Raw genomic sequence first — 27716 nt, forward strand, 5'->3', positions numbered from 1 at the left:
AATTCTTGTTGTTGGAGTTTTGTGTAATTTTTGGGCATTGCATTTTGCAGGTGTTAAGAGAGACAACAACAGCGGTAGCTGGCTGCCTTAACAAAATGCCAACAGACCGACAAGCAAATAAACAATCGAGCCATACGGCTGCCTCTTATTTGCTTAATTTCGTTTACATGGACAATAATACAGATAATGTAGGGGAAACCGAAATCGAGTGGGTCTTGACATGAGAATTAACTGCCGCAAGAATTGTTCTTCCATTATTTTAATTCATATGTGCAAAAAGGCACACCAAGCTTTTGTATCTTTTTTTAACACTTTGTATCTTTTCTTGAAATGTTGCATCTTTTACAATAAAAATGTGTACCCTTTTAAACGTTTTAAATGTTTTCTATCATTTTGTATATTTAATAAGATTTTGTATCTTTTATTAAATTAAATTATAAAAATGTATGTACATCTGAAAACTGGTGATTACATCTTTAATATCCACTTGCATTTGAGTCTTGCCCCAACCACAAAGTACAGTTGCCCCCGCAGCTTTTTCGGCCCTGAAGCAAGTCTTTCGTGCACCATACCTACATAGGTATATAATTACGTGTGTTTAGATATTTAGGTATAATCAATGTCGGGCCTATATATAGACGGCGATGCATTTGTTTTGGCTAGCAACGCAAAGCGATAGAGCCACAACAGAAACGAATAAAACGCTGATCCGAAACATAATTCGAGCAGAGGGCGGTGGGAGGTATGTAAATAAATATGTACAGACAAAGGGCGGGGGAAAATAGCTTGTCGACAGGTGGTGGGGGAAGCTCAAAGCCAGACGAAGAAAGGGGATCGGTTGTTTAAAATTACCTAACTTTATGCTCCATCACGGAGAGATAGAGGGGTTTCATATATCGTCATGAGAGAGTTGGTTAAACACAAAAAGAAAAAGAAGGAATTACAGAAAAAAAAAGAAAAAACTTTGACTGGATTTTGTGTATATAACCAAAGTAAGACTTTGAGATTATCCATATCAAATTAATTCAATTACCAAACATATTTAAACTTGACATTCAATGGATAATCTCACTCATTATGCCAAAAGTGTGTCCAGTGTGTCCATATACTTATAATAGCAGAAACTTCCTTTTTGGGTTCTACTTTAGGGTCACACTGGTGCATAGGTATTTTTTAACTTTTAAACCAATTTTACCATGACAAATGTTTCTAAATATTGTTTTTTTTTAATATTTCGTTATAAAAAAATGTGAATTATATTAAGTTATATTAAGATTTTCATTTTAAAATCGAAGGAGACTGACAGAGAGGGAAGGCAGAGCGAGAGAGAGCCCGCTAGTTGCGGCGAATTCAGTGGCGATGCGGTAGCCCCGGCAACAGCAACAACAACCACAGCGACAACGGTAACAAGAGCAAACGAATTCAGGCAGAAACAACAACCACAGCAACAACAAAGGCCATCAAACGAGGCGAGCGTTTAATGACTGCATGCATGATTGATGAATTGATAAGATTTGGTTAGTTGGCTGGCACGAAAAGCGAATTTGGGTCAGCGAAAGGGGCGTGGCACGTCGGCGGCGGCAGCAACAGCAACGACTACAGCAACAGCAACAACAACCACTGCCGCGGTTGCACGCAACGCTCAACTTTCAACACTCACGCACACGCTCACATGGATACCAACAAAAAAACAACATAAATAAATAAAAACCATAACCGAAAAAACAGAAACCCCCTCGAATCGAATACAATTTGAATTTATTGCAGGTTTAACGAAATTTATTGTTTTCCCCATTTTTTGTAAGTTTGTCCGCAAAACTGCGGTACAATGGGAGCATTTTACTCCAAATATGTAACCTATCTGCTAGAAAATATAGGTTTTTTAAAAACTGGTTAAAAATAATAACATTTAAAAGAAAATTAAATAAAAACAATAAAAATACAATTATTTATTTATTACAAAATTATATAAATTATTGTATTTGAGCTGGTAAAAATATTAGAGAGGTTAGAAAAACTAAAGTTTAGTTAAAGCTTTATAAGAAATCTTTTTAGTTATTTAACCAACATTTTCAAACGCGCTACGTTACGTAAGGCCGCGCATAGCGTAACGTGTCTGTGATTTTCACCTCACCCAGCAGCAACATGTTGCAGCTGCTGCAGGTGCCAAGGCGAAAGAAACTCACCACAGCGGCGTGTAACAGTAACGTAACGAAAGGAGTGAGAGAGATGCCAGAGAGCAAATGTAAGAGAGATATCCTATTAAAGAGGTTAACTTTTTATCCTGCCATAATTTTGTTTAAATTTTCACTATAAAAAAAAAAAAAATTCAAAAAAAATGTTGGATTTAAAGTTTGAAAATGGCTTAAGGCTTAAATGTGAATTGGGAAAATAGAATAACTATCATTAATATAAAAGTTTTGTTATAAAACGTCATATAAAATCCTTGAGATTCTATTTTGTCTAAATACAAAAAGATATGATATAAAATAATATTAATCTTTGAGATCCTATTTGGTCCAAACACAAAATGATATTTCTATGAAAAGTAAAGAGCATGTAAAATATTATTATTACTTCTTAAGATTGTATGAATTTAGATTTAGATTAATCTATTGTAAATATCTTTTATTTAACATTCAAACTTTGTAGTTTTTTTAAATTATTAGATAGAGTTCGGTTTTCCAAAGCTGGGGTGTGTGTGCCTCGGTTTCGCTGAGGTGTGGCTGTGCTTGGCCGCGTGTGTGTGACTGTGCGTTGCTGCTTAGGCTTTTTGTCTGCGGGGGTGTCTGTGCCTCACGGTTTCTGTGCGGCCGAGTGACTGTGTATTTGTATCTGTATCCGTACCCGTATCTGTATCTGTATCTGTATCTGTATCTGTGTGTCGCTGCCTTTACGCAATAGGCAGCAGCAGATGACGCCGACGACAAAAGCGACGCAATATGACGCGACAGAAACAACAGCAACACAACGAAGGCCAAACGAGTTGGCTCGGCGGTTGGGCGGTTGGGTGGTGGGGCGGTCGGAAAAGCGGGGAGTGGGGTCAGAGGAGGCCTGACCCAGACAGACAGACAGACGGGAAAACTCAGGCATGGCAAATGCAGACATCAAACTGTACAACCAGTGTTAAAAGTTGAACGCTCTACACAGTAAAGCAATTAGAAAAAGCAGTATTTACGGTAGACATTGGGTTCCATTATATAACATATATCTATGGAATATAAGAAAAAAAAAACTATGAGATTGTAAGGAGTTATAAATCTTTAAAATACGCTTTAAGGTCGAAAACTCTTTTTCTCTCTTGATATCAACTCAACCTTTATAAGAAGTTTGGATTAAAATAGTTTCATATAGCTAAAGGGATATAAAATATTAATACAGATATTTTTTATTTTGCATTTATCTGACAATATGATAAATAAGATCCTATATAACTCTTTCTATCTCTTATTATCGCCATCATCTTTTTAAGAAGTTAGGATGCATAAAGGCTTATATAGGTAATGGTGTAAGAAATATAAAAGATTTTGATTTCAGTTTAAATCATTTGAGAATAGGCTATATAAGACCCTATATAACTCATACTTTCTCTTATTATCACCTTAACCTTTATAAGAAGTTGGGATTCACATAGTTTTATATGATATAGGAAGTATTATAACAGATTTCTATTCCAGATTTGTATTTATATTTTACAATGTACCCTAGAGCTACATTAAGGATATCCCGAAATATGTTCAAAGAGCTGCTTCCTTTCCGGCAAAACCTGAAATACCCCTGTTGCAAGCGAAGCGTAGCCGATAAGAAGGTGGAAGCGTGACACCCGCAGAGATCAGGGGCTATGTGGTGTGGTGGTACATGGTTCGGTGTGGCATGGCAGCCATCCTACGCTACCTCCACGCTCTTCACACGATCTCTTCCCTCGTTCCTTTCCTGTAATGCCGACCCCGTCCCCGGGATATAGGGATATACGTACATGTACTTTAATAGGCCTTCGGTGGGGGCATTCGGAGTTCGGTATTCGGTATTCAGTATACGGCATTCGACATGCGGCGGTCGGCGTTTTCCAGCTATGTAATTTCAAACCGGGGAACCAAGTGAATTGCCCTTTGTTGTCATAAAATTCCACCACCTTGCCGTGTATTCAGTGTATTGCAAACGTGGTGTGCGTGTGTGCGTGTGTGCGTGTGTGTGTACTGGGCATGCTGCGTAAATTATCATGTTTACTGCCTTCGGAGGAGGTTGGGGCAGGGGAAGAAAAAGAAGGTTCGGGGATTGAAGCGAGAGAGCATCGCACAAGGACTCTCCGGCCATCTCGCTCACTCGGTCGCCCCTCTCACTCGCTCCTTGACACCGATGGTTTTTGTAGTCAGTGCACAAGGGTAAAAGCCTAAACAAGAAATCAAAAAATAACCAGGAAGGGTAGTCTGCCCTGTCCTAACGAAGATTTGACACCCTTTTACCCTTGCTCAACTGACACTACTTTGAAAATTTCAAGAAGAAAATGTTCTTAAAAACTAATATCATTTATTTCTATTTTTGAACAGTCTTTTATTTGATGGATAATACTAATACTAAATAATTTTTATTTAAAACTTGAACTGAAACTACATAAAAGATTTTCAAGAAGAAAAAGTTCTTGAAAACTAATTTCATTTATTTTTCATTTTGAAAAGATTTTTATTATAATATTATTATTATTTTATTATAAAATTTATGGACAATATCATAAATAATACTACAGCTGAAAGACCGACTGTTTTGGAAAGATTACTTAATTTTTGATACTCGCTGAACTGAACATTTTCAAAAACTTTTCAAGAAGAACATGTTCTTGAAAACAATTTTTTTTATTTACTTATTCCGATATTAAAGTTCAAGCCTCTTGGTTATTTAAAATAGCTTTTAATGTGATTAATCCTTTATTCTGCTGAGAAAATCGAAACCCTATTCAATACCCTTCTTTAAGGGTATAAAAACTGAAGGCAGTATTGGAAAAGAAGAAAATCGCACATGGGAAAGAGGAAAGGAGCGCGGAGAAACCGAGAGAGAGCGTCGCATAGAAAACTGCACTGGGAATTGAAAATGAGTACGAGATTTTCCGCCAGAGCAGAGAAAACGTGTGGCCGGAAAAAACCGAGGCACGAAATAAAGAAAATAAAAGTCTGCCTCGGTGTGTATCTAAAAAATGCCACCTAAATGTCTGGTCAACATTTTTGGGGCTAACACAAAGCGAAGCAAACGGGGGGTGTTGACTGACGGACGGACAGACGGCCCTCGTGGAGTCAAGGGCAACTGTACGCACGCCCAACAGCCACCCACCGTCACTTTAACCGAAGACCAAGGGAATAGAGAAATCCAGGGAGAAATCCCCTGGAAGAAGTGCAAAAGTTTAATTTGAATAGCCAACTTTTATGCAAGTTTAAATTCAATTTAGATGGAAAAATTCCATAACATTTTTTAATTTAAAGACGAATATTTAGGAAGTACAAAAGAGATATCTAACTATAATAGATATCTTAGTAGAGAAAATCAGAAAAAAAATTCCTTGGATTAATTTCAATTCGTAAAAGTTAGTCCCATATATAAATTTAAATTTCTGAGAAGAATAAAAGTATCAAAGATATTATATTGTGAATAGAGAAGAATACAAGAAGTTCTTAGAAAGAAATGCGAAGAGTATTATTAGGTATACCATATTTTTAAAGAAGTTTTAATCGAATAAAAATGAAAAAATGCAATTCAAGGAAGCGAATATTTTAAAAATGTATCAAGATATCATCTCAGATCAGGGGTTGAAAGCTGCTCCCTCAAAATTCCGGCATTACTCACATTTTCTATTATGGTGATATATTTTGTATTTATTATTGTTTTCTCATTCGCATATTGAATTTCATTTACTCGACTGCTTCGTTTTCATAGCTCATATCGCGCTTTTGCCATCGGAAAAACAGAAACGCGTTAAACGAGTATATCGGAGCCCGAATAATTTTCGACGCTGACGAATTATTTGCCCAAGATATGAGGAAGTATTTCTCATATTTGCTCTCGACTACGTCTAGTGTATATGGCAACAGATACAGATACAGCCCGCACAGCTGCAGATGGAAACGTGTTAATTAATAGAATTTTAGAGGCTTCTTTGCCGCTCCAGTTGTGGATACATAGATACAGTTTTCGGCGGGCTGGGCTTTTGCCAACTACATGTGATTGAGAGTGGGGGCCGTCAACTTTTTCATAGATACGTATGTAGCTCTGTACATGTGCGAGGGTTGAAGATACGAAGATACGTATAGGTACTGCTAGTGACACTTGGATTAACCATTGGTTACGGGGGTGTCGGGCAAAAGGTGCGATGAGAAAGGGTCCCTTCTGACCGGGAGATGTCTATCTTTCATTTGGTGACTCTATCAAATATCTACAACACAGTATTTTTCCTGAAATATGTATAAAATAAGACTTTAATATTGTTTACTAGGTACCATTTCTAGTTCATAAATGTATATAAATTAGATGCAGAGACTTTTACTTGTGAAGTAATTATAGTCTATAATCAAAGAACTTTTTATTCGGAAGTAATTATAATTTCTATGAGGGAACTTTTAATTTGAATGTAATTATTATCTTGAACCCTTGATGGTTTCTACCCTTAGCTCTCAACCAAATATTAATGAGTAGTTCCCTTTCCCACTCGATTTTTGGTGTAGACACCTAAGAGATACTAAAACACTTAGATCCCTATCCCTTTTGTCGGCCCACACCACACCGAATGGGGCTTCCTTTGGCGGGGTGGTTCCCAGCAGCGCTTGCTACCCCTAAGGCCACTTTAAAGTCAACTAATCCCAACTTTGATTACCGCTCGTTGGTTCGCTCCGTCGGTACACATAGTACACAAAAATCGAGAACACCCACATAGCCATAAAAAAGCGGCCGCCACAGCCTGGTGCACCATCATCAACACCAGCAACCACAGCAGCCACCACTTTGGCAAAAAGGATGACGGTGGGTGGGTGGGTGGTCGGTTGGTTGGTTGGTTGGCTGGCTGGTCGATGAGATGGGAAAACGGAAAACGGAATACTGAAAGCAGAAAACAGAAAACAGAGAACAGAAAACAAGAAACACACACAATTTTCAGTCCAGCTTTCACTTGAGAGAAGCTTTTCCTCCTTCAGTTTTCAGTGGAACCAAAGCGAGCCGAACCCAGGCGAACCACCCACATGGTGGCAACTTGGGGTTGCAACCACCGACCGCCGCTGTTGCTGATGAGTTTCATTAATTTCCGGACGAAAAGCTGCACCACCACGGGGCAAAGCCGGCGGCTGGGGCAGGATGTGGGATTAGAACGCCCCTTTCGACCGAAGCGGGTGCTGACCACATGCTCCAGACCCGGTCCGAATGAGAAAGACCCTCGCCAGGATTCTACAATGTAGTATAGAGCATTTTTGGAACTATTCTAATTTAAATAAAATATATAACTTAAGAAACCTTTAGTCAACATTTTTCTTGATCAAAAATTGACTTAATGTTATGTACTTTTTAATGATAAAAATATATATAATACTTAGATATTATAATCTCGAACAATATTACTTAGAAATTATAATCTATTTTGGGAAAATCAGGAAATAATAATATTAATGACTTTCAACAAATATATAAAATAAATGTAAAATTCCAAGTTAAATATAGGTACCTATTTTTAAGAATATTTGTTAAACTTAATACTCTGATAATCCCAGCTTTGTAGGAATTACCATACCAATTTAAATATCATCCCCAAAAGCTAGAAATATGATGAATTGGCCATAAATAGATATGAATAAATGCAAAAAACACAAATAATTGTGAGTAAGATTATTTGATAAATTTAAAACTCAGAAAATCACTGCTTTGTAGGAATAGTATCTCGAGATAACAACATCATAGTCATAGCAAAAGCTAGAAATACAATGGCTTGTTTATAGATACAGATGAATAAGTGCGAGAACCCCAAATGAAATCGCATCTAATTGTGAGTAATGCATATTTCCTTAAGCCAATACTGTGTTAATCGCAGTATCTATCCCAGATCCACCCACGGTGGGAGGCGGTGGGCAGCCTCATCAAGGCTGTCAGCTGCAGTTTCGCCAGCTAAAAAACCCACCCTCTGCGGCCACGCCCCCAAAACGCCCACCTCAGCTTGGCTTTTGGGGGGGCGAAGACTGCGCGGGGGGAAATCGGAAAAGGGTTGAGCCAGCCCGGAAAAAGGGAAATTCGGGGGAGGGGTGAGGTGGCGATGGCGATGGGAAATCCAGAAGAGAGGCCTGAAAAATCGATGGCAACAGCTGAATCGCAGCTTCGTGGAGTCAACACCACGTCGCATTTGCATGCGCCGAGGGGCGTTGAGGACGTGGGGGCGTGGCACTAGGGGATGGGAGGATGGGCAGCATCCACAACAAAGACAAATTAAACAAAGGAACCAGCGAGAAGGGGGCGGTGGCGGGGGGCATCGACGGAGGCAGCAACAAACAACAATGAGAAATCACAGCAAGCGACTAAAAATAGCAAAAAGCAGCAAAGGCAAAAGCAAAAATAACATCACGCCCCCGCACATTGAAAGCAGCGAAAGCCACCTCCTCCATCCACCCACTGGCCCTGCTCAGAAATCAGCAAATGCTTCTAATTTTGAACTATTGATTCAAAGGTTTTCCCCTATAGAGGTACGATATATACCTTATAGCGACTATAATATAGCCACCGGAAGACATTTGCGAAAGGGCAGGCACGTAAAATACTAAAGTCACAGTGGTCGCAACAAATTGGATTACTTATGGTGTGTATGTAGAATAAGATGAAAGAAGTCAGTATAACTCAGAAGATGGATACGAAACTTATTCTTATGAATCGTAATTGTAATGAGGGAAAGTATTTATAAAGGTATCTTTAAATAAAAAAAATCACATAATAAAAGTATATTTTTCTATTATATAATACATTTGATCTAAAAATAATATCTTTATGAAGTATACTAGAAGATATTGTTATTACACAGATATTTTTTAGAGTGTTCCTATAGTATGATCTAGTATTTCATAAATAAAACATATTATATACTATTTTCAGATGAATCACTATAAATAACTGATTCAAAAATGAAATATAGGATAGAACTTTAAGAACTCTAAAAACATCTATTATAATTTATACATATCCATAGGATATCTATATTTTAAAGATATTTATTACAGAGCTATTATTCCATATTTAATTCCATATTTAAACCAAGATATATTTGTTTATAACTCAGTATTTTGAGATAGATCACTGTATTGGCATGATATACGCCTTGGTTTGAAAGGTGATTCTATAAAAACAACGTAATACCTGTGAGTCTGAGGGGAATGGTGATCAGTGTGACTGGATAATAGATGGATTGATTCGAAAGGGGGACTCAATCATCGGATCTCTAGCTACAGGCACAACAACAACAACAATAACGATAGCAACTGCAATAACAGAACGGCAACAAAAACAGCTTTTTTTACGTATGTGGGGCTGCGCGCGCACACAAGCAAACAAAACCCGCACACACAGATACACAGGGAGAAGAGCTTGGCAACAAAGAGCACAGAGAACAATTGCCGGCCGGCCGAGCAAAGCTGTTGATGGGGCAAGAGTGGGTGGTGGGCAGTCATGAGAGAGCGAGCGAGGGGCAAGCACTTCTCTCCGATGACGTTATTGATGCCGTAAGTTGTTGTCTCTCCCCTCTTCCTCTTCTCTGTCGATCGTTTTGCATTGAAAGCAAATGCAATTCGATGACGATCTTTTTTCCAGGCTCCTCCGCTTTCATCTTTCGCCTCGAAACCATAAACATTTATCGATAAAGCTTCAATTTGCAGACTTATTTGTTTTAAGAACTAAGGGATTTGCATATCCCTCGCCGATACCGAATTTCATAATTGTCGGTTAAAAATTAGGCTGACAAAAGCGTTTTGTTTGAGTTATTATAATATGGTGTGCCCCAAAACGAAAATCCCCCATCTCTATTTGTTTTTCGTGCAACGAACATTCAGTTTACACAAGTGTGTGAGTAATTGAAAATTAGAACGAGTGTGTTTGCAGTGTGTGTAGGATGCTGCTGACGATGATGATGATGTTATTTAGATTCCCCTCAATTTGACAGCAAATGCATGTGAATGAAAACCAGAATCAAAGAATCGAGCGACTGCTGAATGAAATCGCAGCGAGGGGGAGAAAAACGTGGCGAACAAATTTTAACAGCGAACGAATGATGAAATTATCATATTATTTGTATTTCGTCTATGGTGTCAGTAAATTAAGTTGTTATTGTAAATCTAGCTAGAATGGGAATTTTTCAATGTAAAAAGTTTTAGTTGCTCATTATTTAAAATTGCCCAGAGTGTGACTAAGTTTGCTGAAAATATAAATGATAAGTAATCGTGAAATTGCTCACAAATACATTTTTAATTGCTGAAAAGTTACTTATTTTTACGCATTTATCTTAAGCCATAAAGCCTTTGTTAGCTTACAGTTTTAGCTTTAAGTTTTTAGATAATAAAATGAATACCCCCGTTTTAATATCTTAATGAAGTATTAGTTTTTAGATTTAAAAATCAATCAACGAATACAACTATTTTTTGCAGTACTACACCATTTTAGCCTGCCATTGTTTCGCAGTTTCTCTTGCATTTTGAAAATATTCGGTTGCCTTTGCTTTGTTGTTTCAATTTTTTCTTTGTCTATTTTCACTTGGAACACTCTTTTAATGGCCGAAACATTTCGCTGAAACTGCTGGCAACGATGATATAAAATCGAAGGAGCGAAGAACCGAAGAAGGGATAGGTTAAAGCCTTTTGGTTAATCACCAGCCATTTCGATTTGCACTTTTATGGGCGTAAACAATGATTTTTGATGCGTTCATTTCTCGCCGGTGGTACTTTGGTGGTTGGTGGTTTTCCTTCCTTTCTTTTGGCTCGAATGGTTGGTGGTGCATTGACACATCGCCCAACCAACCACTGAGGAAAACAGCAGGAAGAAAAAGTCATTGGTCTGGGCCAGAAATAGACGGCGGCGAATATGTTTCGGGCGTTTCGTTGATCTTCTTGGCGGCTGGCATGCAATTTGGCACAATTAGGGCGAGTATCTGCCAGATACAAGGAGCGAAATGCAAACACACAGCCGTCCGCACAACTGGCAAACATGCAAACGTGCCGTTAGCTCAGATTTGGCCACTATTTAGTTTTATGCGAGTATCTTGCAGATACCGACTGACACTGGCACAGACACACACCCAGCTAGGCGGCGCATAGGCATTAGATATTGGATACACACAGCCGCAGCACCTTAAATAAACTTAAAAGAAGGCGACCAACCACCCAAAACAGCGCGGAGAAGAGCAAAGCCAACCAACCACCCACAACCCACCCACTAAAGCCCAGACCAACCCATAAAATGCACTGCAAAAAACGTTTGTTGGAAGATTTCATAAGTATTTTAGTGGCTTTCTTTTGTTTTCATTACTAATTACTCAATGCTTAAGAATTCGCGTTGCTTTCATACTTCCTATTTACATAGATATAAAGAGCATAACTAAAATAGACTTGGAAAATTATCTCAAGAATATTTTAAGTCACTTCTGAAGAATTCGCGCTGCTAAATTGACTAAATTTATACCGAAGAAAAGAACAAAAATAAAAAAGGTTTAGAAATATATACCAATAAAATACTTTACTCATTCCTGAAGAATTCGCGTTGCTGTTGCCATATTCTTCGTATTTTTTTGATTTATTTGTGAATAAGTGCAATTTCCTCGCAGTGTAATAGGCCAAACCATCCCATTCATTCACCATTTAAACCGAGGCGAACTGAACTGAACCGAGGCAGGGCAAAAAGCGAGCGAACGAGCCAGCGAGCACAGAACACACATCCTCCCGATTCTGCGATGCTTTCTATTTTTAATGCCTAGCAACTTTGTTGCACCAAGAGTTTCAGTTTATTCTAATAATTCAGTGGGTGGAAAAGCGCAAAGCTGCACTAGTAGTGATGGGAAAATTTATTGAATGCGCCTGCAGCAGTGAAAAACGCTGCTGATGATGATGAAGAAGAAGCATTGAGGCGTGGCGCCATCTAGCGCCGAACAAAGCCAAGGCTAAGGCCTGAGGCCATAAGCAAATTGGGGGTGCTGGAGGGGGTGGTCTGGGGTTTCAGCAACTAACGAAGGGTACAAAATGGCAGCCAAGGGCCGTTCGGAAAAGGGGGGCGGCACTTGTGGGGCTTGGAAATTGGCCAAAGGTGCAGGGGTGTGGGGAGGTCAAGGGAAAAGGAAAGGGTGGAGCACAGATGAAGCGGGAGGAAATGCGAAGGCAGGTGATGTGAGCTGTTGCCAGTGGTGGTGGCCCGACTCTCTCTATCTGTGTAAGACCACTTTCCCAGCCACGAAACCAGTTTTCGCAGGCACACTTCCTATAAAAGGATGTAACACGAAAATATGATTATAAACGTAAAAGAAAAACACAGAATAAATATCTTAAGTCAATAGTATAATCTGAATATTGTCTGTATCCCAATTTTTGTACAGAACCAAATAATAATACCTTTAAATTTGAGAAAAACAACATTTTCAAGGTAATATTATATGGCTCTTATTGCGTTTTCAATGCTTATCAAGTTTGTAGTGCCAGCTTTTTAAATATTTGTGGAGATAACATGCCAACATAACCGAATTTTAGTGTTCTTCGAAACAAAAATAAATATATTATATAAAAATAATATAATATATAAGAAAGAAAGCTAGAAATATGCTTAAGTTTGAGACCCTTAGTTTACCAAGTGTAACTAGTATTCCCCACATGATATTTGTTAAAGATTGGATTATATTTGAACCACTTGGGGTTCTTAATAAGGTAAACCCAGCGCTAGTGATACATTCGGTTAGTCCGCTCCAGAAAAGGCCTTTAAAGGGGGAACTAGCCGGTAAGAGGGAGAGCGAGCGACTCTTGTGTAACCCAATCTGCTGCGGGAGAGAGCGAGAGCGGCGAGCAAACACAGGCAAACAGTCGGGCGGAGAGCAGAGACAAGCAGACCGACGGACAGACGGACGGACGGACAGAAAGAGACGGCGACAGGCAAACAATGAGCAAAGCAGCAAAGCAAAGCAACAGCAAAGCAGCAGCACAGCAGAACAAAGCACGCTTGTCCGTACAATTCCAAACAAGATCTCTTCTCGCCGCCTAATCAACAACGTAAAATAATAAATAAAAACAACAAAAAAACAGCCAAGAACTGCGCAGCAAAGCCAACAAAGAAATGTGCCTCGTTTTCACCCTTAACCCATGGCAAACCAACCCGCAGTTAGATCAAACATGTCTGATAACACAAAGATCACTTCGGGCTTGCCGTGAATCTAAGAACCTTTCGTAACTGAAACCATAAAAGCAGCACCACCTGAGCGAGACGGCTGCCAGTGGGCGAGACAGAGACGGGGAGAAAGCGAGCCACTGAGGCAAGCCCCAAAAACGCGGCCAAAACCCACCACGGGGCCCAAGAAACTCAACTCGGTGGGCTCAACTCAACATGCGGCCGAAGCCAAAATTCAACATGTGGGCTAAGACAGGGTCTATAAGAAAAATCTCTAAAAAAAAAAATTAGAAAAAACAAAATTATTAAACAAAAAATACTATAACTTTAGTTGAAAATTTTAATTTTTATTAATAAACTACAAGTTCCTAAATATAACCCTTAAAAACTCATGGTTTTATGTCAATTCACATTTCTACTTTTATTATTGGATTGTTAAAATATAATGTATTTATTTTATAAGAAAGGAAGACTATAACCTTGGAAAATCTCTTGATTTCATTTGATTCCACATTTCTACTTTTATTATAGGATTGTTAAAATACAATCTATTTTTTTTTATAAGAAAGTTGAAATTTTTTTCCAAGTCTATAGTATCAGTTTTCTAAGTAGTCACCATGGTTTCTATCCTCTATAGGTATATGAAATGTTAGAAAAAAAATTATACAAGCTTTTTAAAATGCATTGACATTTCGACTCTCTGTATAATAGTTCGTAGCTTATAGTTCGGGTTAGACGAGTTCGACTGTAGGCAGAAGGTAAAAACACACGCGCCGCCCGTTGATGACGTCGCCAGGGGCAATGAGGCCCCGAAACATCACCGAGCGAGATGCCCCACCTATTTCCTCTGGCTTTAAAATTAAAATTATGAGGAGAGACGAAGAAAAAGCGCATACTAAAATTAAAACTGTTGATAGTACCGGGCCCCAGGGCCAGGCGAAATCATGGGAGGTGGTGCATGTGGAGGTGGTGGTTGCGTGTGCGTTAGCGTTTGCGTTTGCGTTTGCGTTAGCGTTTGCGTTGTTTCATACAATTACGTAGCTCTATCTGAAGAACCCTAAGGTGACATATGGGGCGCGTGGGGAGCGGGACCTGGGCTTATGTCATACCGTGCTGTGCCGTATAGCACACACCTTGGGAGTGCGCCACTAGTCGGGGCTGGGGACTGGCCTGATAGGAACGGGGACATCTAATCTGGTCGCATTAGACTCTGATACGACATTATTTCTCCTCTATTCGCGCTCCGCTCCACCTTTTGCATAATATATCGAACTCTTCTAATACGGGTACTATTTACGCTACTATCTGCTTAGCGCTACGTAATCAGTTTTGTTCGAGCCGCGAACATCTGTATACATAAGTAGCTCTTCGGCTGTTTCACTAGCACTCGAATATTATGTTACTTTTGTATGGGTTTGACTTGAAATCCGGTTTCTTGTTTATATGGAAACAGTTCAGTTCAGGTTTCTTTCACCACCACGTGTTAAAAGAAAAAAGGGTTGATATCGCAAAAGACAAAGGAACATAACTTTTAAATGGGTTTCAGCTACGGCATTATCTTGGGTCTATTTAAAAAAGTTATTATGAACAGATCTTAAAAATCCCTTTATGTTTTGGTATAAGGTTTTGAAAGTGTACTTTTTTTTTGGCGATTTCATCGTTTGTATCTAGTATTTACAGATCATTTTATAGGTTCCGATTTATATATATTATACTATTATAATATAAGCCCGGCTTACATTTTGTATTTGGTCTAGGTTTCATCATGAGTACCACGTGGTTCTAAAGGGTTGGCCCTTTCGAACGGATGCTCTCCGCTTTTCCAGCGTGTTTTCCATTTGGCCAGTTTCCCTGTGGTGGTCGGTCACCTTTTTCCACGCCAGTGATATGAATAGTGGATAATATTGTGACTTGGAGATTCGCGTTTGGTGGTGTTTGGACGCCTCTCGAAATAAATTTACCAATTCGGATGGTGGTGACTTTGCATGCAGCACGAAGCACTCATTCTCATTCACTGATGTGTGCAACATTTTGCCTTTTCACTGCCCAGGCACAGAAAGAAAATACTGATATGATATAAGGCTCAAAGATGTTGCTATTGGATATTTATGTATCCAATTTATAAGGAATTTATAATATAGAAATTTGCTGTTTTTTAATATTAGTATCCCAATCATATGGAAAATATAATAGAGAAATACTAAAATTTATTCATGAGCGGTGGGTGTCGAACCTGCACATCTTTTTAACAAGCTGTTATTCCAACGTTTATTTCAAGGCAACTTGATGTCTCATCAATAAGAATAACTAGAAGGGATAATCCAAAAACCTTGTTCTGTCTTTTATGTATGAAATTTAGCCGGATTTTCTGCATTTTTTTTGGGATTTTTTTTTTAGAACTGAACTTGTATTTTTTTGGATTTTTTTTGTGTAAGTTTCTTCATCTACTGCTGCTGCTTCTTCTTCTAGCCGGTGGTGGCTTCTTCTTTCAGCTTTTTCTGCGGGCGGGTGTTTTTTTTCTTTTGGGAAATATTGGTGGTGTGAATAAGCTTTTGGCGAAAGGCTTTTTTCGCTTAGCCGGGTGGTAGGTTTTCCGCATCAGTCTATGTATTTATTTTGGCGGGGGTGGCATCTATGGCTTCGGCCTCTTCTTCTTCGTGCTCCTCCTCTGCTTTTTGTCATTCTCCTGCTTCAACAACATATGACATTCAGACAGAGAAGAGGAAGAGAAGAGTCCACTTTCCGAATGTCCGATAAGCGCAGCCTGCCAACATCATCATCGCAGAGGAAGAAGAAGATGAAGGAGAGCGAGAAGGAGACGGAGAAGACGAAGAAGGAGAGGACGAGGCGAGGAGTGGCGGCGGGGAAGCAGGAGAGGACGAGGAAGAAGCAGCAATTTGATTGCAGAACAAAGAGAAGCGGGCACAAAAATCTCTGCCACACACACACACAGAGGGAGATGGAAGAAAAAAAGTTCAAGTGGCAGCGGCAACAGCAAGAACAACAAAACGAGCGGCGCAAGAGATGAGAGCAAAAAAAACCGTGACGCCATTGCTTGCTGCAAAGTGGCATAAAACAGATGCAACAACACGGCGAAGCAAAGGCAGAGGCGCGGAAGAAGAAGAAGAAGCAAGTGAAATTCTTATCAGTCAAGTTTTTTCTTCTTTTCCTCTTTTTTTTTTTGTACAAGCCAGACAAAGGCGAAGCAGGCAGAACAGGAGAAAGGGGAGGGCGAGGGCGAGGGGGAAGGGCAGTCACTCCTCTCAATTAGAAATCTATTTGCAGAAATAAATGCAGCAGAGAGCGGGACGCACGGGGCCGGCAGGGAGAGATATGGAGAGGAGTGGGAGAGAGAAGCCCGCATTGTTGCGAAGCCTCTGTAATGCACCCATACACACGCACACGTGTGAGTGTGATGCACATAAGAAAACCAAGCCACAGAAATGCAGGCCCTTCAAAGAACACTCTTGACTTTAATAATTTTCATTCAAGCATCTTAAAAAATTTTAGAAAAAAAATAAATAAATAAATATTCCACATGATTAGTTTCTTGAAGAAAAATATATCTTATATGGGAACTACAGCACTGTTAGTTGTTTATATAAGCATTTTCCATTTTTTGAGCATTTAAAAGTACAATTTACCTTCAAAAACCTCAAATATTTCGGAAAAAAACAACATAAAAATCCATTCTTCCGCCAACAGCAGTTGTAACATTAACAGCTGCACCGGGCTTAACAGTTGCAGCGAACACTTAACATTGAACGCTTAACAGCGCAATGCAACTAGTTGGAACAATGACGTCGACGCTGGCTGCGCTGCCTCCCTCTCTCTTCTCGTTTTTCCTTTGGCTTTTCATTTTCAATTTCATTCTCTGCCTCTGCTTCTGTTTTTGTTTGGTTTTTTTGTTGTACCGCTTTTTTTTTTTTTGCCGGCTTTGTGTTTTTTTTACACTTTTATTTGGACTTTTTTTTGCCTTGTTTTGTATAAATAACAAATTGATTATGAAATCGCACATCAACTACCAACACACTCGAACCAATCTGTGCCTAACCCTTCAAACTTGCCTTTACTTTTGGAGGTTAAATCAATAATAATCGTAATAATAGCGAAGAGAGCGAGCAAATCTACTAAACAATGGCAGCTTAGCGACTAAAAAAGCACACACACACACACACCTTCATCTGCAACAAAGGGGTTAGAAAGGGGCGCAGCGAAGGGGGCGGGGCGGCGAAAAAAGATAGCATAAACGACAATCAAAAGCAATTAACTAAACAAAGCTCCAAAAACAGAGGGATGAAATGCGAAAAGGTAGAAGAATATTAGATACCCTCTTAATAATAATATAACTTTAACCATTAGGTAAAAAAAGTACCAAACGAAAAAAATATATATATTGTAATAAAACATTTATTTAATACAACTATTTTTGTTTGAACTCGTTAAATTTCAACAGTTACCAACTAACTAAAGGTTAGTTTACATATTGATAGTTTTCAAACTGCTACAAACATCTGTCTAAAATGGTATAGGGTATCAAAACAGCTGGTAAATTGGTAGAATCAGCGCTTATTCATAAAGTTGGAATTTGAAAAATGAAAAAATCCACTTTCAACCTGACTGGCAAGATAAAGTGCTATTTCCAAACATTATCATTTGCATTATCAGGGGTTCCTTCTGGGTAGATATTACCTCATTGGCACAATCATCAGAAATGCGTGGCAATGCGCAAGTGACACACTTGTCGAAACCGAAACACCACTACCACCTTCTCAGGGGTGGGTTCTGCACGTTGTATAAAAGGGTATGATCAAATATGTAAAACCTTTCCTATTGGGAACATTGGGGAAAATTTCTACTTCCTTGAAAATGTTAGATATTCATATTTCATGGTATAGTTATTCAAAAACACTTTCTCTTCCCTTAATAGTGAATATAAATTAAAAATTACATTATAAATCATACTTAATTTTAAACCTTTTTTAAAATTGGGCATCCTAACTTTGTTAAATGTATGGGTTCCTTTATAACCTTATAAAAACCAACTGTAGTTTTTTTTACATATCTATAATATTAATGTAACCCCATAACCAAACCTTATAAAATGGTAACAAATTTAAAAATAACGAGGAATTTTCATAGGTTAAGATAGAAAAAGGGTAGTATAAAGGAAGGTTATCTAGGATTTTAACTTGTAATCTTTTAATTTTCATTTCATTTTTGTCATTTTGTGGGTTCTAACATGTAACCCCAATACCATTCCTTATAAAATGGTAAAAAAATTAAAAAATTAAGAGAATTAAAAGAAGATTAGTTAGGAACCCCATATATTTTAATTTCATTTTTGTCATTTTGCTTAAGAGTTAAAAAATTTAACAATAACGACACCTTCTACAAGAAAGTTTCATAGGTTGGGATAGCAAGATAATAGTATAGAGGAGGATTAGTTAGGAACCCCATGGTAAGGCAGTGGATTTTGACTAGTAATCTTTTACTTTTAATTTCTTAAATAGGAGATTACACCCCCCCAGGGGGAACCCCATGGCAGGATCTACTCACTTCTCGCGGTGCAGCAGGCAGATGCGGTCCTTGGCCACCTTCAGCTTCTTGGCGATGATCTTCTTCAGGCTCTCCACGCTGATGAACGGCTCGACGCTGACGCCGAAGTTGCCGCCGGTGGTGGTGCTGATGTTCAGGTTGATCGTCATGGGGGAGGAGGGCACCACGGCACTTGTTGTTGCCGCTGCCGCCGCCGCCGTCGGTGTTGTTGCCAAACGCTGCAAGTCGCTGTGGTTGTTGTTGTTGCTGGTGGCGGTGCTGCTGGTGCTGCCACCGCTGCTGCCGCCGCCGCTGCTGCTGCTGCTGCTGCCACACCCAGCCGCTGCTGCTGCGGCTGCTGCTGCCTCGTTTTGGCCATCGGCAGTGGCCGAGTTCGTGGCCGCTGATTTATCCATGTCCGGTGTTTTTTTTTTTTTTTTCTCTTTTCTTTCTTTTTCGTCAGAGGTCTTAGAGGAGCTCGTCTCTCCCTCTCTCTTTATCGCTCTCTCTTGCGTTATCACTCGCTCCGAAGAGGACTTCACAGGCAAAAAAAACAAAAGCAAATTCGGTTGAAATCGCGTAACGGCACACGCGGCGACTGCGGCTCAGCTCGCTGCTCGCTGCTCGGTTTCGGTTCAAATTGCCAATCGATTTTCTATACACACCACACCTGCACACAGACACACACGCACACAGACACACACACACACCAGCAGCAGCACAGGCGACACACGCGCGGGCGACGTAACGGTAACCGTAACGTAACGAACGCCGAAGATGATGATGACGTAGGAGGAGGAGTCGAAGTAGAAGAAGAAGAGGGGCCGCTAATCGATTTTCGGTCTATCTAGCCTGCTGGGCTGGTGCGGGGGCTGTGGGGGGCGGATTACGTGAGAGCGACGGCGGAACGACGGGGCAGCAACAACAAAGTGGCTGTCGCAGGAGGCGGGGGAGGCGGTGAATCTCCGACTCTCTGCCCAGGTACGCATGTATGTGCGGGAGGAAGAGGAGGAGGCGGCAGGAAAACCCGTATTCGAGTCCCGGTGTTTTTGAACTTTTCTATCTGATTTCTGGGGATTTCGTTGTTCGTTCGCCCCGAACTCTCTGTTAGTTTTGTTGGCGTTGCTGCAACTACTCTGCTGGCACAACCACTACGCACACACACACATGCACTCGGCCTGGAGGTACACTGCACACACTCTGCACACGGCAAGTCAAGCGGCGCCAACCGCCAAAGAGTATCTAAAACATTCACAAACCCCGCTGGGCGTCGAAACGTATCTGAGGCGAATTTCGAGGAACAGCTCGAACGAACTCAGACAAATTCGAACGAACTCAGACAAATTCGAACGAACTCAAACCAACTCGAACGAACACGTACGAACAGCTGCCGAGAGCGAGTGTGTAGTGTGGCCAGAGCGACACAGAGAAATTGCCCAGAAGTAAGGTCGAACACAACACCCACCTACCTCATCGGCGATCTTTTACTTGTTGAATTTAATTTCTTTGTCAGTTTTCCTCAACCATCATTTTCCATAAAACTTGATTTCTATGTGGAATGTGTTAAATTTAAATTAAAAAAAAAAACCGCCAAAAAATAAATAATGTTTGGCCACTCTGCGGCAAGGGAAAACCCCGTAAAGCAGGATCAGTTGGTAACTGTAGTTTCTGTGCCGCAGCCACACTGCAAAACGAACTATCGATAGCTGGCGCCACCCAGCGCAGCCCACCTCTAGTTTCGCCTATTTCCCAGTACCGAGCATGGTCCCACTATTTGAATTCCAATATTATTTATTATTTCTTTGGAGGAACCAGAATCAAATAGTTCGCAATGAGATTCATCCTGGCGGGTGATGGTGAGTTCCCCTAGCTTGTGGTGATGGGTTTCCCAATGAGGAATAGCATTTCTGCCGCTTGCAGGTGTGTCTTCCGAAGTGGATCAGGCTCAGAGTGGTGGCCACCATCCAGGCGAGGAAGTGGCAGTCGGTGGCGGCACTGCAGCCGATGTGCCGGCAGTGCGTGGCGGACAAGCCACTGTTGTGCCCGATGACCGGAGGCGGCAGATCGTGCAGCAGCTGATGCTGCTCCTCCATGCCCACCGGTGCCGCCAAGCTGAGTGCCCCGTGAACTATTGCAGGGCGATGAAAGGAGTGCTGGCCCACATGAGCGCTTGTTCTCGAGGAACCGACTGCCCTGCGTCCCATTGTGCCTCTTCCCGGAGAATCCTATTGCACTACAAGACCTGCACGAACCCTCAGTGCATTGTTTGCTACCGTTTTCGTCCCCGGAACTAAAAGCACTTAATGTGCAATCATTTCTACATTACCAAAGAAATAAACCAGAAGATCCAATAAAAATCGTTATTTGTATCAACCTGCAATAGCAATAGAAAGAGCATAACATTTCGCTGGTGTAATTTGTCCATAGAAATCGGGCTTATCATTAAGCTTCGACCCAGCTTAGGCTTGGATGACTCACTCAAATTCATCAGAAACACCAAATATACTGCGACTATACATTTCGCAATGACGTTCCAAAATACCTAAACATCATTACTGAGCTTTACACAAACCTTTTTTTTACCGATGTAGTAAAGGAAATTATATCAGAAGAGGTTATAATTCAATTCGTGTTTATTTGACATTTAAACATGCAAATTTTCCATGTTTATCAATCCTTAGAAAAAGACAAATTCAAAAAGGCGGAAATGGTTAAAAACAATTTTTTTTCTAAGGTAATAACCGGGGTTTGGCCACCAAAGATAGCAAGTTGCTTAAACAGTAGGGGTTTTAACTCTTCCGCCCTAAAAACTCAGTGGCATGGCCGGCATAATGCAAATTAAGGTAGGAATGAGCAATTTTCTTCTCGTTTAATTTTCAAATCTACATTTTTTTTGAAATTTTTTTCAAAAATATGCTCTGCCCTGAACAAGGCGCCTTAGTTATCGATGACAGGCCACCTCCAGTTTTATCGTTTTAATCGACTTGTCGGGGCGAATACGGTCCCACTGAAGCAAGTGAATCATTTGATTTGATGTTGAAATAATTCTGAACTTTATTTTGTCCCCAGACGAGTCTCATTTCCTTCGAAGATCTGATACCTGCACATTCCGCAATGAGATTCGTCGCGGAAGTCGGTGGAGCAGCCGGTGGCGCCGAGGAGGGTGAGTTCCACTTGCCACTGGCGATGGGGTTTCCCTAAAAGGCTTCGCCTCTCCCGCCCGCAGGTGCCGCTTCCGCAGTCGGTCCAGGTCAGAGTGGTGGCCCCGGTGGCCAGGAGGGAGGCGCAGCCAGCGAGGGGACCGCTGGCGGTGTGCCGGCCGTGCCCGGCGGCCCGGCCGGTGGCGCCCGCCGCTTTGTGGACGACGTGAAGAAGCGGCACATCCAGCGGCAACTGGCGCTGCTCCTCCATGCGCACAGGTGCCGCCAGCCACAGTGCCCGGTCCACTTCTGCGGGTACATGAAGCAGGTGCTGCGCCACGCCATCCCCTGTCGCCGGGGCCGGGTCTGCCCCACGAAGCACTGCACCTCGTCGCAGCAGATCCTCATGCACTACAAGATCTGCAGGGACCACGACTGCAGGATTTGCTCCAGTTTCCCAAGGCGTTTGGCGGTTTCGGAAAGTGAAAATGCCTAACAGTCAACCCGATGAATTCATTTTCTGTAAATTACCAAAGAAAAACCAGAGCATCGAATAAAAATCACCATGTCATCGCCAAGAATCCAATTGAAAGACGAGAAAAAATAGCATAGGAAGCTGTGAGAATATCAAATTGCTTATAAACAGGGACCAAATAGTTAAGTTGTTCAGCTGTAGATTATTCCATAGTTATAGTTGGTTTAGCCTTGTAGTTGTAAAGGCTATAATCAGACAAATGTATTTAACCTTGTCTATTTTACTGAAGTATCTAAGGTTTTATGGAAAGGATCAACAAATAATATTAACCCATGATTAAAAAAAGACCAAATAAAATCATGATAATTACTGAGTTTCCTAATTTTTTATATTGATTGGGGAAAATGTGAAATGGGTTACTATTTTTAGTCTATTTTAAATTGTTCGATACTTAATCAAGTGGATAGGTTATGATACCTTTCTTTTTTTTAACGATTAGATAGATTAGTCAATTTTCTAAACTTTTCTATAGTGTTGGATCTTTAAACATTGTAATCGAGTAAATATTAAAGATAACATTTTTTTAACTTTTCTAACTTTGAAATTCATTGGATGGAATAAATAAGACAGCTATTTTTCTAAACTTTTAAATGTTTACGGGCCCTTTAGTTTCGTAATCGAATAGATAGGTTAGTTATGAATAGGTAACTTCTTTGCCTTAACTTTTCTGTAATTTTGGCTCCTTTAATATTAATATAAATATAGTTTTCTTATGTTCCTAATCTATTCTTTACTTCTTAAGCGAGTAGGGAGGCCAGTTATTTTCCTTAAATATTCTTTATTTGCGCATCGTAAAATATTGTTATTGTATAGATAGGTTAGTTATTTTTTGTAAACTATTTTATACTTTTCTTTCCTTAATTTCGTAATAGAATATCCTAGATAGTTACCTCTCATAATGGGTTTCTTATTTTCTTACACAATGCCAAATGTGTTAATCCTTTAATTTCGCTACTAAACTAGTTCATATTATATGGCCCAAGGCTGGAGTTAGTTTATTTAATTCCTTAACTATTTCACATTTTAGGATCCCTTGATTTCGAAATCGCAGAGTCAGCGCGCCTTAGTGTGGCTGCTCGTTGGAACACGCGCAACGGCGTGCGGCAGAACGCGGCCATTTTTAGGGCATTTCCCGGGGTGGTGGGCCGTATTTAAGGGCCCCGCCGGCGGTCACACCACTTGACGTAGCAACCGACTCGCTAGCACGCGCACCTGGACTCCAGTGGACAGGTAAGCGGAGGCGCCATGTGCTCGCGCCATTCGGCAGCCCGTCGGCCTGCTCGGACTGCACGGGCGGCAATTAACCTTTTTCCCCCTCAAACCAATACCAACTGTCTTCTCCGCCCCGCTCTGCCCCCCCTCCGCGCGCACTTTCATCTCGCGGCGCCCGTGTGTGCGCGTGTCGGCGGCCCTAATTGCGTCTCAGAAGCTCCCGAGGAATCGAATCCGTAGAAGCCCACAGAGAACTGCAACAGGAGACCAGCGCACCGAGAAGACCGGCGTTCTTTATCTCTATCTGGCTTGTTTTTGACTGCTTTGGGGTTGAACGCACGCGGAGCATGGAGGCCAAGACAAAGGTGAATGGCTTTGTGGTGGACTCGTCGGCCGGGCGCAAAGACTCCGCCGCCTCCGCCACCACGTCGACGGTGGACGAGCAGCTGCAGGACGGCCTGAGCTGCCAGGAGCTGTTCCAGAACGGCGATGGTCTCACCTACAAGTAAGTGGCGGCCCAGACTCATGGCATTACCAGTACCCGAGAGCCCACTAACCCTGCGCAAATCCCCCGTCCCCCGTGAACCCCCACAGCGACTTTCTCATACTGCCCGGCTACATAGACTTCACCGCCGAGGAGGTGGATCTCAGTTCGCCGCTGACCAAGTCGCTGACACTGAGGGCCCCTCTGGTTAGCTCGCCCATGGACACGGTAACCGAATCGGAGATGGCCATCGCCATGGCGGTAAGTATCGGATTGCAGAGATCTATGTTTATGTCTAAGTTTGGCCCAGAACCGCTGGCGGGTTCGCCTGAGCTGTGCTAGCCTGTGGTTGTAACTCAACACTCTTATGCGCCTCTCTGACCGCCAATGTTTCTATCCAAAAAATATGAAAAACACAACAAAAAAATGTGCCCATTACTCACCATCCACACATTCGCATTCGAATCCCGCGCGCAGCTGTGTGGTGGCATTGGGATCATCCATCACAACTGCACGCCGGAGTACCAGGCGCTGGAGGTGCACAAGGTTAAGAAGTACAAGCACGGCTTCATGCGCGACCCCTCGGTGATGTCGCCCACGAACACGGTGGGGGATGTGTTGGAGGCGCGACGCAAGAACGGCTTCACCGGCTATCCGGTCACCGAGAACGGCAAGCTGGGCGGCAAGCTGCTGGGCATGGTCACGTCGCGGGACATCGACTTCCGTGAGAACCAGCCGGAGGTGCTGCTGGCCGACATCATGACCACCGAACTGGTGACGGCCCCCAATGGCATCAATCTGCCCACGGCCAATGCCATCCTCGAGAAGAGCAAGAAGGGCAAGCTGCCGATCATCAATCAGGCCGGCGAACTGGTGGCCATGATTGCGCGCACGGATCTGAAGAAGGCTCGCTCCTATCCGAACGCCTCCAAGGACTCCAATAAGCAGCTGCTCGTCGGCGCCGCCATCGGCACGCGGTCGGAGGACAAGGCGCGCCTGGCCCTGCTGGTGGCCAACGGCGTGGACGTCATCGTGCTGGACTCGTCGCAGGGCAACTCCGTCTACCAGGTGGAGATGATCAAGTACATGAAGGAGACCTACCCGGAGCTGCAGGTCATCGGCGGCAACGGTGAGTTCACAGACACTTTGATTGTTGTATTTATTTTGGCATGATCAACTTTTAAGATGTTTTTTAGGTATCTAAAAATTAAGAAAAAAATATTTTTGCTTCCTTCACTAAGACCATTTAGTTTTTTAGACCTGAAATAGCTTTAGATTTAGATATTTTGCCCCATTACCTCCTTATTTCTATCACAAAAGCCACTAAACTTATTATCTATTGATCGTATCCCTTTATTAAAAAGTAAAGCATACTTTGTGAACATAGATAAGAAATTTAGCTTTTTATTTTTTATTTCTAAGAACAAGAAAAATAATAGCACATAATTTAGTCGTTTGAGCTATGTGAAATCCAAAAATAAATGATTTCCCATCAATTAAGTATAATTTTTAAAGGTCAACTGCCCAAAAACTTATAAAATGAAATCTAATTTATTTAATTTATTTTTCTTTACAAATTTCCTTTTTAAAATATACAGAATTAAAAAAATGTAAGAAACAACAAACAAATGTACGGCAACAGCCTTAAAATTAGTACAGTTTTTAGTATTTTTTGGAAGAACTTTTTAAAAAAAATTATATAACTCGTTTTTTTTTTAGTTTTTCATTTTAAATAATTGTAAATTGCGCACAAAAAGCATTGAAAATGTGTTTAAAGGGCACCGAAAACCAAATATGATAAAAATATTACACACTTTTGGAAGCCCTAAATAAAAAAGTACGCCAGGCTTTCAGATAAACTGGTTTAATTAGGTTTTCAGAGCAATATATTGCCATTATCTACTGCTATGACTAATTACGTCCCGATGAAGTACAAAATATTCTAGCAATAATGAATTGGGTTCAACCATATTGTTATCTTTTCTATCACGATGGCTATTTGGCGAACCAAGATAATAATTCATAACAAATATGCCTCAAAAAATATAAATAAAAACTACATAATTCATAAAAATACTTACGTTTTCCAGTGGTAACCCGTGCCCAGGCCAAAAATCTCATCGAGGCTGGCGTCGACGGCCTGCGTGTCGGCATGGGCTCCGGCTCCATCTGCATCACCCAGGAGGTGATGGCCTGCGGCTGTCCCCAGGCCACGGCCGTCTACCAGGTGTCCACGTACGCCCGCCAGTTCGGAGTGCCCGTCATAGCGGACGGCGGCATCCAGTCGATCGGGCACATTGTGAAGGCCATCGCACTGGGGGCCAGTGCTGTGATGATGGGCTCCCTGCTCGCCGGCACATCGGAGGCACCCGGCGAGTACTTCTTCTCGGACGGAGTGCGCCTCAAGAAGTACCGCGGCATGGGCTCCCTGGAGGCCATGGAGCGCGGCGATGCCAAGGGCGCAGCCATGTCGCGCTACTACCACAACGAGATGGACAAGATGAAGGTGGCGCAGGGCGTCAGCGGCAGCATCGTGGACAAGGGCAGTGTGCTGCGCTACCTGCCCTACTTGGAGTGCGGACTGCAGCACAGTTGCCAGGATATCGGTGCCAATTCGGTGAATAAGTTGAGGTATGTGTGTGAATGGCGTTCCTCATTTCTCAGCACTTCTACTAACCTGTTCTTCATCCTTGTTTAGGGACATGATCTACAACGGCCAACTGCGCTTCATGAAGCGCACCCATTCCGCTCAGCTGGAGGGCAATGTCCACGGCCTCTTCAGCTACGAGAAGCGTCTCTTCTAACATACGACCACGGCTGCGGCGGAAGTGGGCCCTGGCGGAGTGGCTGCCTCTGTCCATCATCATCAGCAGCAACAGCAGCATCGCCACCGATCTGGAGCAGCCAATCTGCTCGACGACTACGCCCGCCTATTCGATCGCAAGTGAGAGGATTGGACGGAAACAAACGCTCGGATAGCGTAACCTTTTCCCCCTCCCCCTGGAGTTTTACCAGTGTTAGGTTAAGTCTCGTTGGAATCGCCGACGTTAACGATTACGAATACGATTCCAAGATGGATTCCCTTTTTTTGGTGGCGCTGGAGAGGTAACCTCGAATCGCCCGCATACATGTGTATACCCTATCCATCTGCCTGGTTGGCAGAAAATCCTACTATTAAGTGTTTACGGGTTACTTGGCCTGTATAGAAATGATGTAATCTTCATATATTTGCTATATATATCTTTATCTAAATCGAGCGCAACGCGTTGGTTGGCCGCTTACTTATTTGGCACGCTATATGTACATAGATGTTAATCTCTATTTGTATAGTGTTGGATGTTTACTATTATTATGAAGCTAGCTTCAAGTTTTAAAACTCTGCCAAACTTATTAAATGTGAACTGAAACTGAATGAAAATGTAATGCCAAGGATTTTTTAATTAGAGCTTTT

The 27716-nt window shown here is 41.6% G+C and overlaps 4 protein-coding genes across 6 annotated transcripts in view; 3 read left to right on the top strand and 1 right to left on the bottom strand.

Annotated features, from left to right (window-relative positions):
- The window catches only part of LOC108025719 (midnolin homolog), a 36581-nt gene extending 16391 nt beyond the window's left edge, over nt 1-20190 (bottom strand). Inside the window, exons 1-2 of one of the 2 annotated variants that reach the window (XM_017096278.3) lie at nt 20068-20190; nt 18916-19430 (exon numbers count right to left, since the gene is read on the bottom strand). In XM_017096278.3, the coding sequence (XP_016951767.1) occupies nt 18916-19310 (395 nt within the window). In that variant the 5' untranslated portion in view covers nt 19311-19430; nt 20068-20190. The remainder of the gene's footprint in view (nt 1-18915; nt 19431-20067) is intronic. The other variant, XM_050889432.1, reaches the window with a different exon arrangement.
- A 410-nt stretch (nt 20191-20600) lies between these two features.
- On the top strand, nt 20601-21520 carry LOC108025669 (histone acetyltransferase p300). Its single transcript, XM_017096207.3, has 2 exons — nt 20601-20750; nt 20815-21520. The coding sequence occupies exons 1-2, from the start codon at nt 20726-20728 to the stop codon at nt 21186-21188; spliced, it is 399 nt and encodes a 132-aa protein (XP_016951696.1). The 5' UTR covers nt 20601-20725; the 3' UTR covers nt 21189-21520.
- Nucleotides 21521-21879: 359 nt separating this feature from the next.
- LOC108025639 (histone acetyltransferase p300) lies at nt 21880-22883 on the top strand. The gene is made up of 3 exons (XM_044092948.2): nt 21880-21906; nt 21964-22057; nt 22121-22883. Exons 2-3 carry the CDS (start codon nt 22009-22011, stop codon nt 22528-22530), a joined length of 459 nt encoding a protein of 152 aa, XP_043948883.1. The 5' UTR covers nt 21880-21906; nt 21964-22008; the 3' UTR covers nt 22531-22883.
- An 838-nt stretch (nt 22884-23721) lies between these two features.
- LOC108025878 (inosine-5'-monophosphate dehydrogenase) lies at nt 23722-27688 on the top strand. Of its 2 annotated transcripts, none has more exons than XM_017096552.2 (6): nt 23722-23799; nt 23996-24286; nt 24376-24526; nt 24743-25394; nt 26356-26896; nt 26964-27688. In XM_017096552.2, exons 2-6 carry the CDS (start codon nt 24129-24131, stop codon nt 27067-27069), a joined length of 1608 nt encoding a protein of 535 aa, XP_016952041.1. In that variant the 5' UTR covers nt 23722-23799; nt 23996-24128; the 3' UTR covers nt 27070-27688. The 2 variants fall into 2 exon arrangements, with proteins under 2 accessions (XP_016952041.1, XP_016952042.1); XM_017096553.2 differs by having other exon boundaries at nt 23999-24286.
- Nucleotides 27689-27716: the final 28 nt, after the last annotated feature.

Source organism: Drosophila biarmipes, chromosome X, assembly GCF_025231255.1.
Source record: "Drosophila biarmipes strain raj3 chromosome X, RU_DBia_V1.1, whole genome shotgun sequence".
Classification (NCBI taxonomy): Eukaryota; Metazoa; Arthropoda; class Insecta; order Diptera; family Drosophilidae; genus Drosophila; species Drosophila biarmipes.

Excerpts from the sequence above, each read along its gene's own strand:
- LOC108025639 (XM_044092948.2), top strand. The coding sequence starts at position 22,009 with ATGAGATTCGTCGCGGAAGTCGGTGGAGCAGCCGGTGGCGCCGAGGAG. Across the intron at positions 22,058-22,120 it reads AGCCGGTGGCGCCGAGGAGG|GTGCCGCTTCCGCAGTCGGT; the intron begins GTGAGTTCCACT and ends TCCCGCCCGCAG.
- LOC108025878 (XM_017096552.2), top strand. The coding sequence starts at position 24,129 with ATGGAGGCCAAGACAAAGGTGAATGGCTTTGTGGTGGACTCGTCGGCC. Across the intron at positions 24,287-24,375 it reads GGCGATGGTCTCACCTACAA|CGACTTTCTCATACTGCCCG; the intron begins GTAAGTGGCGGC and ends GAACCCCCACAG. Across the intron at positions 24,527-24,742 it reads AGATGGCCATCGCCATGGCG|CTGTGTGGTGGCATTGGGAT; the intron begins GTAAGTATCGGA and ends TCCCGCGCGCAG.
- LOC108025669 (XM_017096207.3), top strand. The coding sequence starts at position 20,726 with ATGAGATTCATCCTGGCGGGTGATG. Across the intron at positions 20,751-20,814 it reads ATTCATCCTGGCGGGTGATG|GTGTGTCTTCCGAAGTGGAT; the intron begins GTGAGTTCCCCT and ends TGCCGCTTGCAG.